Source organism: Furipterus horrens, unplaced genomic scaffold (assembly GCF_987537825.1).
Source record: "Furipterus horrens unplaced genomic scaffold, mFurHor1.1.pri manual_scaffold_5, whole genome shotgun sequence".
NCBI lineage: Eukaryota > Metazoa > Chordata > Mammalia > Chiroptera > Furipteridae > Furipterus > Furipterus horrens.
In genome coordinates this window covers 50,498,157-50,524,680 of record NW_028327175.1, presented here as the reverse complement: position 1 = coordinate 50,524,680, position 26,524 = coordinate 50,498,157, and the positions used below count along the sequence as shown (strand labels likewise).

Sequence of the window (26,524 nt, the reverse complement as noted above, 5' to 3'; positions counted from 1 at the left end):
CATCTTTAAGGCCCTAGTTCATCTTAGAGAAAGATACTGTTGTGGTGAGATACTTTGTTTTCCATATACTTTTCAATGTAGTAGAGACTGTATTATTGTAAACTTTCTCAGTAAGTTATATACCTATTACCAGAATAAAGTAGTTTTAAATGAGCAAAAACTTTTAACCTAGTGAGGATCAAATAGAATATTTGTATTTTAACAAGAACACAGTCAATTTTCATTATTCACAAAAATTTTCTTATTTATTTTTATTGTTATTCTGCTACAGTTGTCCCAGTTTCCCCCCAACCCCCGTTTGTCCTCCTCCACCCACTTATGTTCTTATAAAGGCGCCACGAACACTGTGTTAACAAATTTTTAACCATTGCTCCGATGAGGAATATAGGGTTAGGTTCCTGCGAGCCTCTGGTCAAATTTTCTTCAACCAATTAGTATATAAGCTTGTTTTATGTGTATTTCTGTTCGAAGATATTTTATTTAATATATATTGTTGATTAATTGCCATTGAACTCTTGGCCAACAGTACTGTAACTCATGCCTGAACAAAGCTTATATAACATATGTTTACTCCATAAGGCACGTCACAGCCTTCTTGCCCCTGGAACAGAAAGCACTTCAGCACTATGCTTGGGGGCCATTTTAAACAGGGAAAGCACCAACAAAAAGCAAAAAAAAAAAAAATGCAAAATACCTGGCGCTAAATAGATTGCAGAAAAGGCACTTGGTTATAATATGAGAGCTGAAACGAAAAGGCCGAGTGTTGTCTTCCTCAACCACAGATGGAAACATGCACTTAATATGACACACATTTTTCCATTACAAAACGAAAAACGTAGCTCATATATTGCTTTTGGAGTTAAAAATACATTTTATTGAGCAGGCAAATTTGCAGTTACAGAATCTTAGAATAATGAGGATTGACTGTAATTGTTTTGAAGAAGCTTATGATTGAATAGTTAGAATATTCAAATTTTAAAGCAAGTTTTTCTTTTGGGAAATCTTGGGTTAAGTGGAGTCCTCCTCACAGTTTTCATGTTCTCTTGTCCAGTGGAATAAAATTGGCCGCTTTCAGTCTGTTGTTTTATTTTCTCCCCCACAGGGAACAACCCATCTTCAGCACCCGTGCTCATGTCTTCCAGATTGACCCAAACACAAAGAAGAACTGGGTACCCACCAGCAAGCATGCAGTTACTGTGTCTTATTTTTATGACAGCACAAGAAATGTGTATAGGATAATCAGTTTAGATGGCTCAAAGGTAAGTTGCATTTACTTTAATTTTGCTATTTTGCTTTATAAAGTATGGCATTTCAGTTTTAGAGCAGTTTTATCTTCATTAAAACATTTCCTTTTGAGTTTTTACAACTTTAAAATAAAACAAAACTGATCATTTGGGAGGTAACAACATTTTTTTGTTTACTAAATTATTTGGATTAACCACCATATTTATATTGTTACATGTCAAAACATTCTGCAAATTTGAGGTCCATTTATTTGATAAATATTCATTGCATATCTGTTATATGTCAGGCATTAGGCTAGGTGCTAGGACTATAGTGATAAGCAAAGTGGACAGTTTCTACTCTTGGAGCATGCAATCAAGTGAGGAACTAGAATTCTTTACATATAAACTTCTGTAGACCAGTATGCAGTTCAAAACCCCTAAATCATATGAAATTTGTTAATATCAATATTAAAGCTTATTTTGAGTGTCCCTTATTCTGAAGAGAAGGATATAGATAGGACCTATGTTTTTATTTTTAGGAGAGGCAGATAGTCTAATATTTAAGAGCATGGACTCTCTGGATTCACATCTCAGCTCTACCATCTACTAAGTTTTTGACTGGACAGGTTACTTCTCTGTGCTTCATTGTTCTCACCTTAGTCCTGGTAGTTGTAAGGATTAAGTTAGTATATCTGCAAAAACACTTAGATCAGTGCTAATAGATAGTATACCTTTCAAAAGGGGAAGAAATTCCACTTTTTCATTAGTGAATTTTGAACAACACATGCAGATAAAGGAATATCAAACATCAGATTCTGGATGTGAAGTGTGTAGAAAAACAAGGGCTCTGCTCTTTTCCTTTAAGCTTTTGTGCAGCCGTGAGGCCTTTCTATTCCCAGAAATTTTAGTAGTTCAGTGTCGGGGTTCAGAGCACAGACTGCATAGTAGGCCTCTCTGGTTTGAATTTTTGCTCTGCTACTTAGTAGCCATGTGACCTAGAGCAAGATATTTAATGTCTTAGTGCCTCAGTTTTCTTATCTGTGAAAAGGAACTAATAAATTACCTATGCCATTACATCATGGGGTTGTTGTGAAGATCGAATAAATTAATTTAGACAAAAGCACTTCAAGGGTATATGGTAATCACAATACAAACACATACTGTTATTGTTATCATTATTAATACTATTAGGTTATTAATTATGTATTACTTAGTGGTACATAGTGGTACATTTAATTTAATACTCAACTCTCAGTCTTTTCTGTGTGCTCATTTCTTACCTCTTTAACTAGATTATAGGACCCCAGGGGCTCTTGGTACTGGTCTTGTACATAAGTGACTAATATGTATTTACTTGAATAATTAATCCTATTTTCATTTTTATTTGCGGGATCTGAAAGACTTGGGAAATAGTTAATTTCTGAGGTTTTTTAATAAAGAATAATTTTTTGTACTTTGTAACTATTTAGAGAAATTAACAGACATTAATTATTAATTCAGACTCTAGATTGCTTAATTTATTTCTTTTCTCTGATTCAGACTTTCAGTTTTCTATAAACTGTGTTTCTTTCTTGTTCCAAACCACAGATAAAACATCACTTTATTGCACAGGAGAGTTAATTGGTTTATAAAAATAAAGCTCAACTGAAGTAGTCCCATGTGATTAAACAATCCTCATGTATTCTTCCCTCTGAAGAAATATGAACTATTGCTTCTGGCATTTCCATTTTTTAATATACTTTGCAGCTTGTAATTATTAGGCTCTTAAGTAACTCTTGTGAAAAAATTTTTGTTTGGTTTCTTTTAATAAAATCTACCCTCTATAGCAATTACATTTTTCTATCACATTTTCCATTTTCTAGTTACTTTTCTAAGCTGATGCTGTTAACTACTGCAGTTCCCTGCAGGAATTGTTTTCTTAATAAGCAGTAGTGGTTTATTTGGTGCAGCTAAATGAGTTTTTTTCTTCTTAACCACTCACTTTCTCTTCTATTTCTGCACTACATGATTAGTGGAAGAGGCCTTACATACCCCTGACTAGAAAATGTGCATTTGTTCTCACTTAATACCTTTACTGAGCATATAAAGCTTGCCTGAAGTTTTTCTCATCATCCTGTGACATCACCTTGGCCAAGGGCCAGGATCAGGGCACTACATGATCTGTAATGACATAACATTTATACCTCTTTCCTGGAAAGGACAAGAACTTTGGGATTGAGAGACGTGTTTATTTTATAGTACTAAAATTTTTCTTTTAAGTGGATTCATTGTAGCAGTCTGTTCAAGTAAGCCTAATAAATAATCTTTTGAAGGAAAGGTTCAAATGGGGATTAAAATGAAAGTCTTAAAAGCAGAAAGAAGTTCATCTGAAATAGTTAAAACTGAAGGTCAGTGACCTACAGCACATAGTTCTGTTTTCTTATATGTCTGTAAAACCTACTGCTACCTCACTTTTTGAGTTATTAGGGTCACATGTTAAATAAAATACCCTTCTTTTCTTGAAAACACTTAGATCCCAGCTCAAATGTGCCTTCCTCATGGAATACTCAAGGACCGTCTGATCTAAAGTAGTGGCTGGCAGCCCTTGTCTTCTAGCCTTTCAGTGTCTATCACATCCTGGTCTTACTGTCTTTATATAAGCAGTTACTGTTCTCTGAAATGACTTGTTCATTTTCTGAGTCATCTTGCTCTAGTGTGTGAGCCACAATTACATTGCCTCACTGTATCTCAAGTTTATAGAATTGTGCTTGACATTAAATAGGTACTCAAGAAAATAGTTGAATAACCAAATGATTCCTTACCATCTGTTAATACAGTAGTCCCCCTGTGTCTACAGGGGATATTTCCAAGACCATCTGTGGATGCCTGAAACCACAGATAGTATTGATTTTTTTTCCTGTACAAACATACACTTTACGGCTTCTCTTTGGCATATTCAAATTGCGAGCATCACTACTCTTGTGCTTTGGGGCCGTTATTAAGTAAAATAAAGGTTACTTGAACACAAGCACTGCTACCTGATAACGTAGAAGGTACTATATGTCTAATGGGCAGAGCACATATTGAGTGGCTAATGCCGGACAAAGGGATGATTCATGTTCAAGACAGGACTGCAAGATTTCATCAAACTGCTCAGGATAGCATGCAATTTAAACTTAAGAATTGTTTATTTCTGAAGCTTTCCATTTAATATTTTCAAACTTCTGTTGATCACAGGTAACTGAAACTGCAGAAAGGAAAACTGTGGGTATAGACAACTACTGTGTATTCTTTTCTATTTGGTCTTTGCATTTGATGACGTCCTCACAAGTTAGTGTAGTTATTAGCCACATTTTGCAAGCTCTAAAATGACATGCTAGCAAAAGCAGCTTTTGAGTTGAAGAGTAAGGAGATATATGAGTATTTAAATTTTGTAAGAGTTAAAAAAAGCTTAGTTGAGGGTAATGGCTCTCATAACAGCAGATGATATCTACTGTCTGTGAGAGAAAGCAAGGGACCACTCTTCTACTGTCTTCTTTAGGAGGCAGGTGTCATACATTCATTATGATAATGTCATCAGTACCTGCATAACTCATAAATATTTACATTATACTTTTGTTCACATGTAAACATTTAGCTTTGTTCTAAAAATGCTTGATTTTCACTCCACATTTAATAGTTCACCAAAAATTACTTATAGTTTTAATAACATTTTTATTATTATTGGAATCAACTTTGTAATTGTGCTTTTGGAGGGTATTAGACTACTTAAATAAAATGGATTCTATGCTTTTATAGTACTGACAGAGGGAATGAACTTAAGTTAATATGTTATAATAATAGTTGAAATCTATCTTAATGATCACCAGAGTTAATATTTAATAACATAGTTTTCTAAGAAGCTGTGTGTTAAACAGAAAATCATGAATTTATACAACTTTATGAGAAAAGAAATAAAGTATATATTTATGGATTTTTCCCTTGAGTAAAGGAAAAAGTACTAAACCATTGAAAATCTTTTCTGTATCATAATATAATTCAGGTAAGTCAACTTTTGGGAAATAGTACAAATAGAAAATTTGTTCTATTGATGTATTCATTATTGAAAGATATTTTTGGAGGGTGGGACCTTACTTTTAAAGAAACAACTATAACAACTTACTTGCGCTTAATGACTAGTATCCAGTATTAATAGATGTTGAAAAAGCAAAAACAAAATTAATAGATGTTTATCCTAAATGTTCAAAGGGAAGAAACTGTTGACATTAAAAGCTCTTTAAAATTTCTTACATCATAAGGAGACTTATTTTGTTAAGTATTGAAAATTTTGCTACAATGCCATTATATTTATAATTCTAGTAGTTACCTTATTTCCATGTGTGACTTGCAATAATATAAACTATTTCTATAACTATATATTTAATGTTATAACTCGTTAAGAATCCTATGTTTTTATGTAACTAAACAGTCCTGTGTTTAAATGTCTGTTTGCTAATTTGGGGCAGGTTATTCATACTTGTTTTATTTTTCAGGCAATAATTAATAGCACTATCACCCCAAATATGACATTTACTAAAACATCTCAGAAGTTTGGCCAGTGGGCTGATAGCCGGGCAAACACTGTTTATGGACTGGGCTTCTCCTCTGAGCATCATCTTTCAAAAGTAAGTTAATTTATAAGATCTAAGTGGAAATCTTTATCTTTCCATCAGATGTCTTAAATATATAGTAGCAAATGGAGAGTAGAAAATACAGGAGAAATCTGTTTAATATTCTTAGAACTATAGTGACTTTAGAGCAGGAAGGAGTCATTGGATTCTCCTGTCAATTGGAAAATTTATTGCACACATTAAAAATCGTCACTACTGATTGAGAAGGATTTGCATGGTTAACTGTGTATATGATATGAAATAAAAGATGGGAATTGACACTTCAGAACGGACTTTGTTCAGGGTTTTATACCCTTAGTTGGAGATGGTCTGCAAAATAGGTAGATACCAAGCTCTTCTGAATTGTGTAAACTCAGGCTGATAATGATAAAGATTTCAGCTGTTTAACATGGCAGTAAACACATATAAATTACTGTGTTTAGGAAAAATTGTGCATTTTCTGGGTGAGAATTACTCTCAGCTCCCTGATGCAATCTAGAGACCCAGTAGATACTACGAGGAGTTCTTGGAACATACTGGCCAAGTGAATTACCATGGCCAGAAAAGCCAGTGAAATACGGAACATCACCAGGTTAAATATTAGAAGTAAAACTGTTGTCGTCCCTGTAAGCAAAAGCCATGCAGTATGCATACCAGCAGCACCCTGAGTTCTGTGTTCTGTGAATGTCATGTGGAAAGAGTACATAAGGAAAAAAAGGAAACAATCTGAGGATGCTAAGGTGATAAAGGAAATGAATATTACTCATTTTTCCTCTTTAAATTTCATGCTTACCAGACCCAAAGATTTATGCTTAAAACCTCTCTGAAGCATTCAGTTAAAAGGTTAATTCTACATTTGAAACACTTTGTACATGTGTTTTGGTATACACAGACATTAAATAGTTGGAATCATTCAGATCTTAAAAGACTTTTCTTCTTAAAAGTGTTACACTTCTGTGAATATTTAGTAACTGAAGTTATTATTAGGTAGTTCAGTGAATGTCGTAGAAAAAGGATGCAAGGAATAAGTATGAAATAAGCTACTCTGTTTCCTTTTGTTTTAGTTGTAAACATTCCTTAATACTGTTGTTTTCAAATGTTTTTATCTTCTTCGTATAAACTGTAGTTTAAAGCTCAATTTTAATACTATTTTAACTTTTGCCTTGGTAATTATAAGTCATTCTCTGTAGGGTAATTAAAACAGACAAGTGTTACCTGATTTGGTTTCTCTTACATCATCTAGTTCTCCAAATACATTTCTTGAACTGTGGTAAAGGTATGAGTTTTACATTCATAGTATTTCAACATAACAGGGATACTGGCATCTGGTTGGACTTTGGCCCTCCATAAAGAATTCCCTTAGGAAGTTGTACCTTTATTCTAATACTTTTGTTATTACTCAGAACCTTTTTAGAATTTTTCTTTTGGAATGATCTATTAAAGACTATAGGAAAAAAATTAAAACTATAATTATATTCCATTTCCTGAATTTGACAACAGAATAGCTAAATTGTGGATTAATACCTTAAATAAACTTGCATTAAATGGTTTTTGAGTCTAAGTAATCTTGACTATAAATTAAGTTTTTCATTGTATCTTTCAGGTTACTGAGAAAGTAGCTAATGTAATAATGGAATAGTTTGTTAAATTTTGTCAATTATACTGTCTCTTTTTATTTGATCTTTTTTTTTCTGGGAGTGATTTTATATTTCAAGAATTTTATTTTTCTTTCTTAAATTAACATATGCTTTTGACCAACCTACTGGTAGTAAATCCTAGTATTTGGCAGGCAGATTAACTATCAGGAAACAACCTATTCACTCTCAGAGCCCAGTCTAGTTTATTCATTCGCTAGATTTGGCTCCAAGAGCTTACAGATAGTCTTTTTAGAATGTTTTGGTCTAAAGATGACAAAATCATGATTTATTTTCCAAGCTCTCTTGAAGACTAATGTTGATGTTTTATAGACTATGGAGGAAGGACCCAAAGGAGTTTATAATATCTTACATAAGTGAAGCAAACATGTAAATTTTCTGGGATGTTTTATCATTAAAATGCATAAATGAATGCAAAGCATTGTAAGAGGGTGGAGAAGGCTCTGAAGGCAATTTTAGACAAAGGCATCTCCAAAGTAAGGGGGAGTAGCAATCTTAGGAGAAATGTGTGGTCTCCTATAGGTGATGTATGCAGAAAATTACAACTTATAGTGCTTACTGAGTTGTATTTTGTTATCATGGAAACCTAAGCCTTTAAAAATTAACAATAGCATAGACCTTTAAAAAGTTGAGAAGGGTTTTAAAATTAACTACTTGAGAATGCTAAATTAGTTTAAGAAAATCTTTGTGTACTACAGATTACATAAAAAGAAATTAATTATGCTTTTGTTTTTACTTTATTTCCACTAATATGAATAAGACCTTTTAAGATTTGTATTCAGATTTCTTTCTGTAAGGAGATACTCTGTTTAATTAGAGAAGTAGAGTGATACAGATTCAGTTCCCTGATCTAAAAGTTGTAGGTGGGGTGACAAGGTCTAAGGCAAGAAGGAAAAGTTGTAATGACAACTTTAATTTTGACCTCCTCCATCTTCTAAAGGTAGGTCAGAGTATCGAGAGCCTTTCCTACCAAAGCTTTTCTTCCCAAGATGGAAATGAAGTGAAGGTTGGCTTATGGGGTTAAAGGAGGGAACTGTCATTTCATATTTTTATTGCCAGTTCTATAGGTATTTTAAGTTGCATAGAGATTTTAGATTTTTTAATTTGGTTATTTTGTAACCCTAAGTTACTCTCTCTTAGAATAGTGGTAAACTACGCACTACTTCCAAAACATAGATAGTATTTGTGGCTGTGACCTTTATATATAGACTTCTATTAGTTCCTAAGAAATAGCATTTATGTATAGTAATTTTTAAATTGTTATCAATCTCAAAGACCTTTGTGGAGACATAATTATTCCTTCTGCTGCTGTACATCGGCTATTTAGGAATCTTTAGAAGTGAAGTTTTATTAATGCCAGTTAATGATAATAGTAAATGTTGCTGTTTGTGTTGTTGAAAATAAAATATCTTACATAATACAAGAGTTTATATTATAGTAAAAGTTAAAAACATGCTCCAAATACTGAGATGCTTAGAAGTTGAGAGTTAAGAGATTAAAGTTTCTTTGTGATAAACAAACATAGTAGGCCCATCTTTACTGATTCCACTCCTAACCTGTACTCTTCTACCTTGGTCTTAGTAAAGTGTATCTGAATAACCAAGGAGAGACATAGGTAAGCTAGCTGACACCAGATTCTAACTTAGTTCTATTGTGATGTTTTTGAATGAGATTTGTCAAAGTACTTCACAGTGTACAAATGTTTTGGTATTCAGTTTCTTTTTCTGCCATTTTCATATTACACTTGTAATTGATTTGAGGGGGTAGGTCAGTTATTGAGAAAATAAAAGAAAACTAAGGTAAAAGCGATCATTGTGACTTATTTTTGTTTGGTTAATCTATATAGTTTTTATACATTCAGTTTGCAGAAAAGTTTCAGGAATTTAAAGAAGCTGCTCGACTTGCAAAGGAGAAATCACAAGAAAAGATGGAACTTACCAGTACACCTTCACAGGTGGGTATTAAATTTCTATTCTTATTTATGAGCGTTGTTCATTTTAGATGGTATCCTTTATACCGGAGTTAAGAAAATAGTGGCAAAATTAAGGTGATTGTCAAAGTGGACAAAGAAGTGTACTGTTCAGTTAATCTGTACTAGCGGAGAAAGAAAGTTTTTTGTCTTATATGCCTACTAGAATCTGGGTCAGGTGGGAGGGATTAGCTTAGTAATTAAAACTCAGATTTTTAAAAAAATGTGCATACAACTTAAAAACAATCGTACATATAGAACATAGATTGGCCTATTGTGTTATACTGTGTGTTTAGTGATGGTCACTGAGGTGTAGCTACTAGAAGAGACACAGGAGAGGCTCAGGAAAACAAAAGCTTATTATACTCACAGGTTCTAGATAGAAGAGGCCCACAGGGAAGGCTCAGGGTGGTCAGGAGGCAGAAAGCAAGAACACAGGGAAAGCTGAGGGTAGAGCTTGTACTCAGGTTTCCATGGGAATGGCAGGGCAGGGTATCAGTTTAGGACTTGCTACTTTGAATAATTTCTGTGGGCTCTGAACTATCAGCTGGCCCATAGTGCTTGGTACCTGACCCTGGGATGACTGAGGCAGTGGAATATTGTCACCTGGGGTGCATAGGCCAGATAGAGGAGGTATAGGTCTGGATTCATTAATTTTACATCATAGGCGTGCTCCCACTCTAGTCTGTTGCTATCTCTAAGAATTGGCAGACAGAAAGGTTTTTTAAGATGTCAAAACATCGTAATAGGCAGAGAATACATAAAAATTTAACAGTACAGTTTGTTCTACTTGATTTTAAAGTGTACTTAAATCTGATAGTTGGAACATCTTACTTTATGCTCAGCACTAAGACCCAAAGGTTATAGGTTTTATACAAGTATTACTTTTTTCTTTGATAAATGAGTTAATAATACCTGTTAGTTGTTCATCATAATCTTTCTTCAGTTGGAAATTAATTATATCTCCAAGTGAAGTTCATTAAATCATTATATTTCAGTACTTCTATAAAGGTTTTAATGTACATAGTATGATTCATAAAGAATGCCAATTATTTCTGCTTTTTAATATCAGGCTTTTGTAAAATTAATTTTTATTTTAATTGTCATCTTAAGAGTAGAGTTCAAGTTTGTGCTGAGTTTTCCTCTGTAGTAATTGTTTTTGAAGTTTACTCAGGTTATGAAGATCAGATGAACAAATGTTTCTCTGAAATGTCAGTAGCAGCAGATTTACATAAAACTTTCTTGAAGAATGAAATAAGAATTGCCTTGGAATTTAGTGACCAGCCAAGTGATTGGAACATTTTAGAAGACCTTGCTCTTCCTTTTCCTCCCACGCTGGCACCAAACTTTTATTTGGCAAACCCTACTGGTATACAGAGTATTGGGTTTATTTTTTTAAAGGAAAGGAGAGCTTAGTTAAGTATGTTTAAAGTGCATATTTTCTCACAGACTAAGGGTGTATTCTGAATTGAAGCTTCATTATACCTCCTCTGTACTAACAGTGACCTGGAATACCATGAATGATCATTTTGAAATTTCCCTTGAATGTATATTCCCTAAGTGCTCTGATAATAAGGTGATATTGTAACCATAAAAACCCATTTAAAATTTGGTACCAATACATGTTGGGAACTTCAGTTCCTCAGGTGAATGATCTTAGTGTTATAAAAGGCTGCTGCCGCACATTCAGTAAGAGAATACTCAAAGGGCGCCAGTAACATTATAATGGATTACACTTTGCCATTGCACTTAGTTTCTGTTTCACTAACCATAACTTGTTTTTGTTTAATTGGCCATGAACTATTACAGGTTGCTAAGATACTTGCTCCTCTTTGGTGGAAGGAATGTCTTTAAGCCTTTACTTTCATTGAAGGGACATATCCAAGATGTTATTTGAATAATGTTATAAAATAGAAGAAATAAAGAAATACTATAAATTCATCAGTGTTTGAGAGCCAAAATGTACTGGCTTTAATTTATCTTTTCAGAACAATTGAAGTCTGTTAATTTAATGTACAGAAGCCAGAGAAATAGTGAAGAAAAGAAGAGGCACTTCTTTCCATTTATCTTTTCTCCTCTTCTTATGCCAGTCCACTGCAGATGTCATTAATATTTGTTTTAGTTTGAAATGTTTGAGACTGGCCACTCCACTCCTGTTCAGCTAGAGAACAGAGCTTGCTTCTCACTGTTTTAACCAAATCTGCTAACTTAATGCTCTACGTGGAGAATAAAACATTACTCTGGAATTCAGCTACAGGATCAGGAGCTTAAATGGGATCATTGATAATAGTATACACTTAGTTGGACATAGCTTTTGTTTTTATTTGAGGAGGGATAATGAACTGCGTAAGAGTATGGGTTTTCAAGTCTGACAAGCTTAGGCATCCTTTTTCTGTCATTATGTGATCTTGCGAAGATTGCTTATACATCTCTAACCTGAGTATTACATTGCTTGCCTTATACGATGGTTGGGGGGATTAAGTATGATAATGACAACGTTATGACAAATGGCATTATGATGGTGTCTTCCAATAATGGTACTAGATTCTGGCTTTGAATCTGAGATCTACCCATACTAGTTTCTGTCTTAAGCAAGTTACTGTTTTTTAAAAGTCTATAAAGTGGGTTATTGTGAGAATTAAATGCTAAATAAATGGTAATGGTTGTTGTTGATGATATGGTTGTAATGGTAAAGATAATAATGTAAAGCCTTGACATAGGATCTGGCACATAAAAGTTATTTAGAAAAATACAGATTCCTTCACTGAATAAAACCTGCATCAGGATCCCCTGGAAGACTTGTTAAAACATGAACTGCTGATTCCCACCCCCAGCATTTCTGATTTGGTAAGGCTGAGATGGGACCAAAATTTGCATTTCTAACGTTTTCCAAGAGATGCTGATGCTGTTAATCTGGGCACCACACTTTGTGTAGCAGAGCTTTAAATAAACCATTCCACCTCTCTGAAGGTCTGTGATGAAAGGAGTCTGATGTTTAGAGCAGTTATCCACTTCTCCATTCTTAGACTTTTAAACTAAGGATGTACACTTGACATAAATGTGTGATCGTGTCAGATAATCTTAATGTTGCATCTTTAGAAATAAGTTGAATCACTTATTAGTTTCTTTCACATCCCTCTTTAAATCATAGACATTAACTTAGAACTTTTTCTTTGTTGAAGATCTTACGTTCTCATGTTTCCATGAAAATCTTTTAAACATTCAATTTTATATAAAAGCAAGAGTTTGATTGGCTTTACTCCTGAAATTTTTTATATGGGTCATAGTAAAAATACTGTATTTTAGTTAACTTGTTAGGCAGTTCTTTCAGAATATACATTGAAGATAAAAAGGCTATATCATCAAATAGTATCCAAATTTTTCTTCATTGGAGCTTAGAAAAAAAATTTTAGCTGTCAGTTGTCTAAGACTTTTAAATTGAGTAAAGTATGTTCTCCATCAGTTGTCTGCAGCCAAACAGAAGTTATGGTTTTTTTCCCATTTAAATTGTCATGTTGAATAACATTAAATATATTGCAGTAGCTCTTTGGATTTATATTTTAATAGTCTAGTTATTTTCCTCAAGTTTTTTAAGACCTCACTTTATAGAAAAAGTGAAATATATATATATATATATATATATATATATGTGTGTGTGTGTGTTTGTAAAGAAAGAACAGTTTCTTTGGCTTTATTATAAATACTAAAATTTTTAAATGTTTATTTTAATGATAAATTGTTATTTATCCAAATGAGGCACTAGTTAATTGTAACTGATTATTATGATCTCTGTGACTAGCTCTTTGATCCTGTGAAAGTCAGTTGACTTATCTGGGTTGTAGTTCTTAGATCCATAAGGTCAGAGGTTTGAACTATATGATCTCTTAGGACATGGCAAATTCAAAAAATCTTGTGTTTTAGACTTTCTTTAACAAGGGTATTGCTTGATATAAATGAAATGAATTTTTTTGAAAGTTGGTCTGTATTAGCCAAGTGTTACTACCCTGAACTGTATTACTTATATATCTAGCCCACAAATATATCATTAGAATTGGGGAATGTCTATAAATTAATATGGTACTTTCTTAGTATCATATTAAAATCACATTTGTGATTTTACTGAATCAGATACCACAATAACTTTTAAGACCTCAGGAAAACTTCACTAGAATTCTGTGGATATTATTGCTTTCTATCCAAAGTAAGGACAGTGGACTTCAGTGTCTCTAATCCTGTTACTTATCTCAATACACTCTTCATTCATTTCTCTGTTGGGTTTACCTACTAAGTATTGGCAGTGAGAATAGAGAGGAGGGAATAGACATAGGAATGGGGACATTAACTGAATTTGGAGGAAATGTGGGAATTGAGGGCATGGTGAGGGTAAGAGAGGGTGATAAAGGAATTAGATGTTTTTAAACTTCTACCCTTAGTTTGTAGCATGAAATTCAGAAGAGGATTTCTACTTCAGATATTGAATTTGTAAGCTAATGGACACTCAGGTAGATGTGTCCTGTGAGTGGTTAGAAATTTGGAATTGGAGCCGAGTCTCAAGAGTCATCAATAGGGGGAGGGGAGGAGATAGAAAAGGGAATGGGGGCGCATAAAAGGTGGTGGAAAGAGACCTGACTTGCAATAGTGGACACACAATACTATATGCGGATGATGTATTATAGAATCGTACACCTGAATCTCGTATAACTTTATTAACCAATGTCACCCAGATAAATTCAATTAAAAAAAAAAGAGTCATCATTAAATACATAGAAATTCAATCTGTAGGAGAGAATGGTATCATCCAGAAAGAAAATAGAATGGAAAGAGAAGAGAGACAAGGGTCAAAAATTAACACTTAAAGATTGTCACTTAAGAAATTTGAGGGAGCCCTGGCTGCTGTGGCTCAGTGGATTGAGCATCAGCCTGCGAGCCAAGTGTCGCTGGTTCGATTCCCAGTCAGGGCACATGACTAGGTTGCACGTCAGGTCCCCAGTTGGGGGCACAAGTGAGAGGCAACCACACAGTGATATTTCTCTCCCTCTCTTTCTCCTTTCCCCTCTCTCTAAAAATAAACAAACAAATTATTTAAAAAAATAAAATAAAACAAAGAAATTTGAGGGAGTTATAGAGAAAGACACTGAGAAGAAAGAAATGAACCAGCAGAGAATGTTAGCACAGAAGTCAAGAGAAGAGCATTTTAAGTTGTAGGCAAAGATTTGGCATTGTCAGAGGCAGACTTCCAATAGGATGGGACTTAAGAGGACTTTAACCAAATAAACTGGAGCTCACTGTAAGTACCAGTGGACTTGGTGAAGGAAGGGCATTATGAGGTAGTTTCTAGAATGAAAGGAGGTGACCTCGGTATCAAGAATACTTGATACCAAAATGTTTGGTAACGAGAATATAAGTTAACAAAAAAATTTTTTTCTCTTTGAAAAGAAAAAGTGCTAGCATGGTACTCTCAGGAGGATGTGGATCTAAGAATTTATTTCTTGATTATGTGTGAGAATGACGTGGATGTTTTTAAATGTAAGGAAGGATCAGGAAGGAGAGAGAAGGACAGAAAGGAAGGATCATTAATGGAGCATTGTGCACAAGGTGCTGTTGTTGGGGCAGTTGTGGGGAGGATGGAAACAAATTAGCCACTTTATCTGAAACAAGAGGGAAAGATAAAAATTGATTCAAATACAGATAGGATGGAGATTGAGGAAGTCTGTGCCAGTTTATTTCTATTTTCTCAGTGAAAGAAGAATTAGATAATTCACTGAAAAGATGGACACCTGAAAAGAGGAAAGGCTTGAACAGAGGTTTGGAACAGCTCTTAGGTAGGAAAAAAAAAAGTCAAATGGGAGTAGGTGAATTAAAGATTACTCAGCACTTTAGGAGCATAAGTAAAGTCAGAGCTCAGAATTATCTTCATAACACTAAGCAGCATATTTAACAGTATCTTCCCTCATAGCTCTTGGTAGCTTGGGCACATAGGAATAGGGAATGAAAGATCATTCTGTATGGAATTGGCAATTGACAAGGTAAGTGTTATAGAAGGTAAAGGAAGCCTGGAAAGTGATGATGTTAGTGAGTATAATTAAGGTGATTGGCTTTCTGGTGTATGGAGAGACATAAAGCCAGGTGGAGCCTGACAAAGCATAATATTAGCAGTGGGCCAGAGATGGTAAGTCTTGATGAGGTTGAAGAGTAGGTAGAAAGGGAGTGGGTTAGGTTGGGAGGACAGGAGGGTATACAGCACACGCCCTTTTATCTGTTGGAATCAAAATCAGCTGATGAGTTCATCTAAAAAGTCTGTTAATGTAAAGAATTATTTTAAAAAATTCTTTTAAATTTATAAATTAAAATTCAATAGTTATGTTTATTCATCCATATTTTGATTTAAAGTTGAAGCCTTTTCTTTGAATATGAATCTGTTCAATGAAATTCCAAATTGTCTTTCTTAGATAAATTATGCTGATAATTGTCTGCAATTTACTGCATATTTTTTCTCAAAGTAGAGCTAACTGTGGGAACTTGCAAAGAAATCTGAATGTAATATTAATAAAATTTTCAGGCATTTTTATGTTATTATATGGTAGTTTATTTTATAGGTATGTAATAATATATATACCTAATTTGGTTGTTTTTTTTTTTTAGCCGTTTATCTTACCTTTTCATTTCAAGGCATTTTAATTTGGGGTTTTCATTAATATAACATTCTAGTTTTGTAGTCAGATTTCATTAATTTACATAATATTTAATTTAGCTATATAATTATATAAATATAACTGACTTGTTAAGAATTTAACTCCCCTCTTAGTTACAAAAATATGCAGAGTCGTCATGGACATGGACAACAGTGTGGTGATTGCTGGGAGTGGGGAGGGGTGTATAAGGGGACTAAAAAGTAATTAAAAAATACAATAAAGATCAAAAAAAAAATAACAATAAAAACTGGAATTACTAAAAAAAAAAATCAGAGCCCTGGGCATCAGTCACTTTTACATAGGGAACGAAGAGCATGAATTAATCTAGAGAGTCAGATTACAAGAATGTCTATGGTTGTCAGGGATGGGATTTCAGAGATGGGGGCTCTGGATGGTGACTGGTGTAGGGAATGACTTAATTCAGTAGACATTTGATCTTGGCCTCATCTTTCTTTATGTATCCTTTTACTCTTCTTCTGTGTCTCTTTCTTGGTGTTTCTTTCCATTTCCAGAGCATGAGAACTCAAAACCATTAGGTTCTCCCCCAATTTTTCCTATCACAGCCTCTACTTGGAAAAGTGGTGTTCTCATCTTCACTTAAATATAAAAGATTATAAAATAGAATGACTCTTGCAAGAATGTTATACTTAAGTCAAAAAGGATGAAGCTAGCAGGAACTTTAATGTTAGGCTTTATTAATGAAGGGAAAGACATTGGTATTTGGTCTTGTGGAGAGAGTCAGTGCCACCACAACCATCCTGCTTCACCTCACCCTTCTAGTGTAGCTCATGCGAGGGAGGACCTCCCTCCCCCAAATCTGGAATTATCTCACAGAGGGCGGGCCACTTGTAGTACAGGCTTCCCCCACTAGGTTAGTATTCTAGGAACCTATCTGTATCAGGGTACCAGCTGGCGTTATTGTGAGAGACTACATTCAGTTTCAGTGAATTTTTTGAAGACTTTTTCAGTACATTTGCCCATTTCATGATGGGTGATTTACAAGCACACCTGCACACACTGCGCTGAGTGTTCAGCAGTTTTCAACCAAGAAAAGGCACGACCCCCATGCCGCACCCTCCCTAGTCACCCTATCTTTCCCCAAGAGGCTTTTTTTTGGTTTGTTTCCCTGGATGAAAAATGTCCTCAAAGGGAAACGTCTTGCTGATGTGGAAAAGGTGAAACAAAAATTAACAAGCTCTAAAAGGCCTCAAATCAAGTTCAAAAACTGTTTTGAGCAGTGGAAAAAACATCTGTATAAGGTGTATTGCATCGGATGGAGAGTACTTTGAAGGTGACTGAAGTTCAAATATATAAGAATAAATACACAATTTTTATAAGTAAATTCTGGAGTTTTTTTTGGGCCCCCCCTTATACACCTGAGAGTAGGTTGGTGATACCACCATGAAGACCTGGTCTGGACTGAGAGCCTAGGTCATTCCTTTTTCATGTAATTCAGAATATTTCTGGTTTGTTTTTGTTTTTGTTTTTGGAGGGGATAAGGCTTTCTTGCTACTTCATAATGGGTAGGAAGAGAGAATTCTTAAGATGCAGCACTTCCTGAATCTTACATCTGTGCTCAGACTCCTTTTGGCTTCGCTGATACCCTCTCAGATTTTAATATAAAAAATTCATTTGACTGTAATTGTTTTTAGCTTTCCTGATACTCTCTCAGATTTTAATATAAAAAATTCATTTGACTCTAATTGTTCTTTTTCAAATTATTTGTTTTGGTATGAGATTTAGGGGGAGTTTCCCCAAAACAAAGTGAGATGTGAGTGTTTTATTTCTTAAAATAAGGTTATGAAGATGATAGAAGGTCATTAAATTTCAGTTTTTAGTTATGTTTTATATTTTAGTTTTTTCTTATCAACTTTGGTATCTATATACACAGTTACATACACATATCAAAGAAGATATTATTTGATAATGTTTTTCCTTATAAAAATTTATAAAAATGCGAGGACTTCCGGCCAAGATGGAGGCTTAGACAGACATCCTCAGTCTCCCTCTATAAATAGAAATGATTACAACTATCTCAAAACAAAAGATAACAAGAAATTCCAGAAAGTAAAACTACATGGAAGCCCAACGTATGAAGTTATAAACCAGCGGTGCTTGTCCGGATGGGTAGGAGGGGCGAAACTGGAACTGGAACAGAAAGGTCAGGCAGCGCTGTTTGTGGTAGCAGCAGGGATAGCGGCAGGGGGAGCAATCCTGGCTGTAGTGAAGTCCCGGCAGCTCGTGACCCCAACGCTGGGAAGGGCAGCCCCTCCATTGTCTCGGACCGAGAGGCTCAGAGGGCAGAGGGATGGATCCTAGTCTCCCAGTGGAGAATAACGGCGGAATCCATCTTGGACCCCCGCCCCCACACAAAGTGCCACAGCACAGTGAAAAAGGTTGCAGACTGCCACCGGTCACCAGGTAGTGACGAGTACATGGAGCTCTGCCCCCTACAGCCTGCCCAGGAAGCAAAGCAAAACACAAATCTGTCAAAATGAAGCAGACAACGATTGAAATCCCAGTGACGCAGCTCACCATGCAGCAGATGAGGAACCTGACAGATGAACAAATAGGAAACCTTTCAGAGGCTCACTTCAGAGCTATAGTTATAAGGTGTCTTACAGAATTAACAGAAGATTTGGAACAAGACAGGGAAGGAATGAAAGCCATTCATACTGAAACAAACGAAAACACATACAAGACAAGTGGTAAGGAAATAAAATCCAGAGATCAAATCAACAAACTGGAACATAGGGAAGGAACAAACAGTCAACCAGTGCAGAAAGAGGAAACAAAAAGTAAGGAAAGTGAGGAGAGGATCAGAAACCTCTGGGACAGCTATAAGAGACCAAGCATTTGGATTATAGGATTGCCAGAGGGCAAAGAAGAACTAGAAATTGAAAAATTATGTGAAAAAATAATGAAGCATAACTTCCCGAACTTGGGGAAGGAAATAGACTTACAGGTCCAGGAAGCACAGAGAGTTCCAAATAAACTGGACCCAGGGAGAACCACTCCAAGACATGTTATAATCAAATTGTCAAAAATTAAAGATAAAGAGAGAATCTTAAAAGCAGCAACAGAGAAGAAAAGAATTATGTACAGAGGGGTCCCAATTAGACTATCAGCTGATTTCTCAAGGGAGACCCTGCAAGCAAGAAGGAATTGGCAAGAAATGTTCAAAGCAATGAAAATCAAAAACCTACAGCCACAAATACTCTATCCAGAGAAACTGTCATTCAGAATAGAAGGGCAGAGAAAGTGCTTCCAGGACAAAATAAAACTGAAGGAGTTCATTAGATCCAAACCACAATTATATGAGATGTTAAAGGGACTGTTTTAGAAGAAGGAGGATCAAAATTATGAACATTAAAATGAAAACTGCATCACAAGAACCAACAACAGAAGCTAGGGAATCGAAACAAAGGCAAACTAAATACGCAACGAGAGTGGAAAAAGCACTATAGGTATGGGGAACATACTGGGGGGAGGTCAGCAGGGAGGGGAAGGGGGAGAGGGAGATGGTACAGGAATTAAGCATAGTAGGAGGGAATGGAATAGACAGGAAGAGGTTGAGAAGAACTATATGCACAACCAATGGGCATGGACTAAAGGGGGGGGGCAACTGGAGGGAGGGGGCCACCGGGTGGAGGGGAGCAGAGAGAAGGGAAATTGGAACAACTGTAACAGCAAAATCAATAAAACACATTTTTTAAAAAATTTATAAAAATGCCTAACCATATCAATAAGAATCTTTTTAAAAATATATTTTATTGATTATGCTATTACAGTTGTCTCAGTTTCCCCCCTTGCTCCCTTCAGCCCAGTACTCCCATTCCCTCCAGCAGTCACTCCCTTAGTTCATATCCATGGATCGTGCATATAAGTTCTTTGGTTTTTCATTTTCTATACTATTCTTAACGTCCCTCTGTCTATTTTGTGCCTACCAATTATGCTTTTTAATCCCTGCCCCTTTTCCCCTGTTCTCTCCCTTCCCCATCCCAGCTGATAACCTTCCAAATGATCTATCTATGAGTCTGTTACTGTTCTGATTGTTTGCTTACTTGTTTTTTGTTTTTTTTCATCTGCTCATCCATTCTAAATGATACCTTTGTTGGATAGAGAGTACTCTAGGTCGTAGGTTTTTGCTTTTATTCACTTTGAATACTTCTTGCCAGTCTCTTCTAGCTTGCAAAATTTCTTTTGAGAAATCAGTTGATGGTCTTATGGAAACTCCTTTGTAGGTAACTTATCTGCTTTTTTCTTGATACTTTTAAGATTCTCTCTTTATCTTTAACCTTTGGCATTTTAATTGGATGTGTTTTGGTGTGGTCTTCTTTGGATCCTGCTTATTTGGGGCTCTGTGCCACCTGGACTTGTATGTCAATTTCCTTCACTAAATTCAGGAAGTTTTCTTTTATTATTTTTCAGATAAGTTTTCAATTTTTTGCTTTTCCTCTTCTCCTTCTGGCATCTCTATGATTCAGATGTTGGTACATTTGGAGATGTTTCAGAGGTACTGTATACTATCCTCATTTTCTTTTTAATTCTTTTTCCTTCTTGCTGTTGTGGTTGAATCCTTATTTCTTACTTATGTTCCTAATCGTTGATTCGAATCCTAGCTTCATCCCCTCCACTGTTGGTTCCATGTGGATCTTTCTTTATTTCACTTAGTGTAGCCATAATTACTTCCTGTGGCTTTTTAATTTTGTTGCCATACTCAGTGAGTTTTTTGAGGATCCTGATCACCAGTGTTTTGAACTCTTCATTTGATAGGTTGGCTATCTCCATTTCATTTAGTTCTTTTTCTGGGGCTTTGTTCTATTCTTTGATTTAGGCCATATCTCTTTGTCTTCTCAATTTGGCAGCCTCCTTGTGCTTGTTTCTGTGTATTAGGTAGAGCCACTTTGACTCCCTGTCTTAGTAGTGTGACCTATTTTAGGAAAGGCACCTATAACATGTGGGGCGGAGCCTTGAGCCTTAAGTAATAACCAGGGTGGGGCGGCCTGTTTCACCATTTTGTGGCTGTGTAGGGGGAAGACTTGGAGAGGGGACAGTGCCACTGCCTGGCTTCTGGAGGTTTGCCCGGCGCTCACCCTCTGCAAATGGTGCCATTCCAGCTATTGCCTGGTGCTGAATCACAGAGGGGGTGGGTCTATGTACAATTTAAGTCTATGTGGGCTTTTTAAGCTGCGTCTCCTGAAAATCCAGCACTTTCTTTAGTTGCCCCAACCCTCACTGGTTTTTACAGTCAAAAGTTATGGGGATTTATCTTCCTGGCACTGGACCCCTTAGGCTGTGTGCCTGGCCTGGCACTGGTATTAGTTGTTCCCAAGGTGTCCTTCCCAATTTTTAGCCACTACACATGAATTTGGGATAGCCTGTTCCACTGCCACTGCCTTTCCACATCACACCAGATCTCCATGCCTCTCTACCGATCTCCACATCTCCACCCACCTACCTGTCTTGGTGAATGTGGCTTCTTTAAATCCTTGATTGACAGACTTCCATACAGCTCGATTTTCTGACAGTTCTGGGTGTTATTTGTTTTGAGGTCTAGTTGTAATTCTTTCTGTGGTTGTGCGAGTAGGGGAAGCATGTTTACCTATACCTCCATCTTGACCGAAAATCAGGAATCTCTTTCTAAAGAAAAATTATCCACCTTTTTCCAAATTTTGTTATCTAATAAATACAGCTCCTAGTTTTTTATTTTAATATTTTATATAAAAATATAAATGTTGGTTTTATTTAAGGTGTAGGGTTTTTTAAGGACTAACAGTTGATTTGAGGAAATTATAATTTGGATTATAAAAGAACTAGATGTTTGGAATATAGTAAATAAAACAAGTTCAGCAGTTCTATTCTTAGCATATATAAAATTTTCTGGATTGTTTTACAGAATACTTTTGGTTATCTGTGGAGTAGTTGAAAGACAACAGCATTTCATTTTCTTTTTATGCCCTTATGTACTGTTGAGACATTTTCTGGTTCTCATGAACAAATACTAATTTTATTTTTTAAATATACTTTAAAAAACCATGCTTTGGCCTTTTGTTTTTATTTTAATGCTCTAAGATGATTAAATGTGCTTCTTGTTAAATAGAGTTAATGTTCAACTTTTCTGGGAAAAAAGCTTGCTCTGCTGATATATTGAAATTGTTACAACCTTTCCCCCTCTTCTTGCTTTCTCTCCTTAACTTGCCTCTGACAACAGTCTTTCTACTTCTGTAGTGTCAGCATTTTTATCCTCCTCAAGACCATGCCTCAAAACCCTCCTACTAATTTTCCTCCCGAAGGTTGTAAGAACCAGAAATCAAACTACTACTACTCTTCCTCCCTCTGTTTTATTATTTTATTTTATTTTTCAGTTTATTGGTTGATAGAGAGAAAAAAAGAGAGAGAAAGAGGGAGAGAGAGAGAGAAATGTCGCTTTGTTTCAGCTGTTTGTGCATTCATTCAGTGGTTCATTTTTGTATGTGCCCTGACCAGGGATTGAACCTGTGGTACATTGGAATGACACTCTAACCAATTGAGCCACCTGGCCAGGGCTTTCTACCTCTCTCGTAATCCTGATCTACTTTAGTTCCTCCCACTCTTACCAGTCATTTCTCAAAAATCCCTAAGTGAATCCTTAATTGCTAATGCTGCTTATGTCCTTTCAAGTTACCAAGGTAATTTGTTATCATTTCCACTGAATCAGGTCTTAGATAGTTCTGATTTATTGAATCTAAAGTTGATAACGTAGTTTCTTTCTGGTTGCTTCAACTTTTTTCTGCTAATTGATATGGTCCAAAATTAACCTAAAAGGAGTCAATTTGGATAATGTTCTCATTATTCACTTAGTAGGATTTGACTTTGTTGTAAAACAATTTATGTTGTCACTTTACACTTTAAATGTTATCCATGTTTTGACTGATAGTGGAAACAAAGAGGATTTAGGAGAAAGATTTAATGAGTGAATAAAGGTAGAAATAGAGGTTCCATTAATAACTGAAAAATAGTTAAGTGATAATGTGGAATCAAGAGTTGTCTTTTGATCTTTGATAGCTTATATAATGTATAGCATTATGGTATTATTAGTTAAAATTATTTAAATATGAAATATATACAGCAGTATAAAACCAGAAGCTCTCCCAAAGAAAGTTAGTCTCACCACATTGATATTTTCCACATTTCTTCCCAGCACTTCTTACTGTACAATATTTTTATGTAAAGTACAGAAATTACCATAACATATATCCTTATATTCTCATATGTTTTTTCTAATGATAAATAAGCCTTTTCCTGTATTACATATATTCTCCTTTTTTTAATTTGAGGATATCTTTTATTCTTCTAGGTTGACAAATTATGAGCATACCTAACTATAGGGAACCGGTCTGAGTGGCAGTGGCGAATGTAGCTCAGCCCTGGTCCGGAAAACCAACAGGTGCAAGGTGGCACACAGCAGCCAGACCCACAGATAAGCTTTCCTGTAGGAATCAGGCCTGCATTGTATTTAGGCTGCTTTAAAGCTTGCTTTTGCTAAAACTCTTTCACCCTAAGGTTGAGAACAACAGATGTTTAGTGTATAACATTGAAGTAACTTTCTAGGGTTTATTCTGAGCTGTTTCAAAGAGAGGACGTGGCCAGCTTGCCCACCCTCATTATCCCTCTACATGCACAACATCTCTTCTTTTTTATTTGTAAGCTATAACCATTAAAAATAACTTTAGAATGATAATTTATGACTCTTTTGAGTGTAATGCCTTGAAAACGGTAATAAAAAGCCTGTCCAGGCAAGGGTCGAGGCACCCTCTCACGTAGAAGGTGGCCACTCTGTCCCTTTTCTCCACAGGATTCACTGAGTCCGTGTGCATTTGTTCCCCCTCATCTGCAATGCCACAGACCCCACTTGTTGGAGTCCACAACACCTAACTAGTTCCCTGTTGATATTTTCATTTTCTTCCCTAACAATAGCCTAATATTTCAAGTGTAAAGTTTTATTGCCCAGAGATCAGAAGGGACCCACCAAGTTGTTCTTTAAGTATTTGGTGCTAGGACCTCAGCTGGTTAACAGCTTTATCAAATGATCCCTCATTCTGATTTCTAAGATCAAATTTGGATAATCCGATAATGGCAAATGGAAGAATAAGTGTCAACTTGAGCTTCATTTTAAATTCTGTTCATTTTCCAGTGGGATAAATCAAATTTACCTTGAATGTAAATCTTAATTAAAAGTAGAAATAAGAGGAAATTTTGTGAGAAAATATAAGTCCATTTTGAGTTAGCAGGCAGGAAAAGCTGAAATACACTAATATCATTATGTATATGTTATAGAAATATTTCTGATTGCTTTTCTAAATAATTTTAGGAATTGAGAAGTAGGGCAGATAAATTGAAACTTATTAGAAGATTTCCTTCTCATTTTTTCCTTCCTATCCTCCCAAATAAAATAACTTCTTCCTTTTTTGTGCCATCTTCTTTTCTTCTCAAGTAATTCTTTGAATATCTTTTATTCTAACCAATTAGTTGTTTATGTAAACTCAAAAGTGTTTCAGTTCTTTGAAACTAAATTTCTAAATCGTGTTATGTTTCAGAGAGTGTGCTTTGCTTTGAAAAGTTATTTCTCCTTCAAATTTTATTTTTTAAGTCTATTCAAATTTCAGTTGAAATATGGTTCATAAGTAGGCATACATCAGAGTCAGTTTTAACTTTAAAATGATAATGTGTATTTTAATAGAAGTATAACACGTTTTTTATCCCCTACTCCCTCTCCTTTGTTTTTAAGGAATCAGCAGGCGGGGATCTTCAGTCTCCTTTAACACCAGAAAGTATCAATGGGACAGACGATGAAAGAACACCTGATGTGACACAGAACTCAGAGTCAAGGGCTGAACCAACTCAGAATGCATTGCCATTTTCACATAGGTACAAATTCAATTCAACCATCATGATTCAGTAAAGTATGTAAATTTGGAAAGTTATTTGGGCTTTGCATAAATCTTGAAAAGTCTGACCTGAGTGAAAAGTCCAGGTCAGACTTTATAAACTGTTTCTGTTAATATCATTTAATAATTTATAGTTGCCTAGATGGGCTGGAATGAACATTTCCTTTATGTAGAAAAAGGGCTACTGAGCTAATTACAGTACAAATCATTTTACAGTGAAACAAAATACCAGTTGTTGTAAACCTAATCTTATTGTCTAATACATTCACTGAAAGACCCTCTCTGTTAATGTGGTTTCCATTTTCATATATGTTCTTGAGGGTTATAATTTTTAAAAAATAATTTCCTGCTCTGAAATTAAGGTTTATCATAGTCTTAGAGGTGATCTCACTGTATGCTTTCACAAAGGAAGCAAGTTATTGGGGTAACTTCTCGAATGAATGTGCTAATGTTAATGTCAGAATTTCTTTTTGCATACCTACTCCACATGCTAATGAATTTTAAATAATTTGATGCTTCCAACAGATATATTTATCCTTTAATTCAGTAGTTGTCAGACTTCCATTAAACTTGATTTTTGATGATTCTGAGTTATGGTTGTTCTATAGTTTAGTTGTAATTTTGATGTGGTTGTATGAGGAGACAAACTGTGTTTACCTATGCCTCCATCTTGACCGGAAGTCTGCAATTTACCCTAAATATGTTCCAAACCAGTTACAGTAATTATGAGCCATACTCTGATATTTTTAGCATGTAAAGAGGTCTGTGAAACTTCAGTATTGCAAATGTAAACAAATATATATCAGTCATTATCTTAAAGTTAATTTTTATTCTATGTTGGCAACTTCTGACTAGATAATATAGTTGAAAATAAGAAAACAATTTTCCAAAAAAATAAATAACCCGTCATTGCTCTATGTGGACTATTAACTAGCCCCTAAAAGGATTACTAGGTTCCTCTGTGTAATCATCATCATCATCATCATCACAATAATTTTTTTTTAATTTTTTTATTGTTATATTATAGTTGTCCAAATTCCCCACTTTGCCCTCCTCTGCCCAGCCCACCCCCTGCTCCCACAGTCAGTCACCACACAGTTGTCCATGTCCATGGGTCGTTCATACATGTTCTTTGACTAGACCCTTCCCTTTCTATCCACTGTTATATGCCTCCCTTCTCCCCTCTGGTAACTTTCAGTCTGATCCATGTTTCCTTGCCTCTGGTTCTATATTGCTTATTAGTTTATGCTGTTCATTAGATTCCTCTTATACCTGAGATCATATGGTATTTGTCTTTCACCAACTGGCTTATTTCACTGAGCATAATAATCTCCATATTCATCCATGCTGTCACAAATGGTAGGAGTTCCTTGTTTCTTTCTGCTGCATACTATTCCATTGTATAAATGTATCAGGTTTTTTAT

At 35.2% G+C, this 26,524-nt stretch overlaps 1 protein-coding gene across 1 annotated transcript in view; it reads left to right on the top strand.

The window, feature by feature from the left end:
• Positions 1-26,524, top strand: part of HOMER1 (homer scaffold protein 1) — a 109,599-nt gene that overhangs the window by 32,196 nt on the left and 50,879 nt on the right. The window contains exons 2-5 of the mRNA XM_090276416.1: positions 1,103-1,259; positions 5,738-5,869; positions 9,371-9,463; positions 24,941-25,080. Coding sequence (XP_090132542.1) covers positions 1,103-1,259; positions 5,738-5,869; positions 9,371-9,463; positions 24,941-25,080 — 522 coding nt within the window. The remainder of the gene's footprint in view (positions 1-1,102; positions 1,260-5,737; positions 5,870-9,370; positions 9,464-24,940; positions 25,081-26,524) is intronic.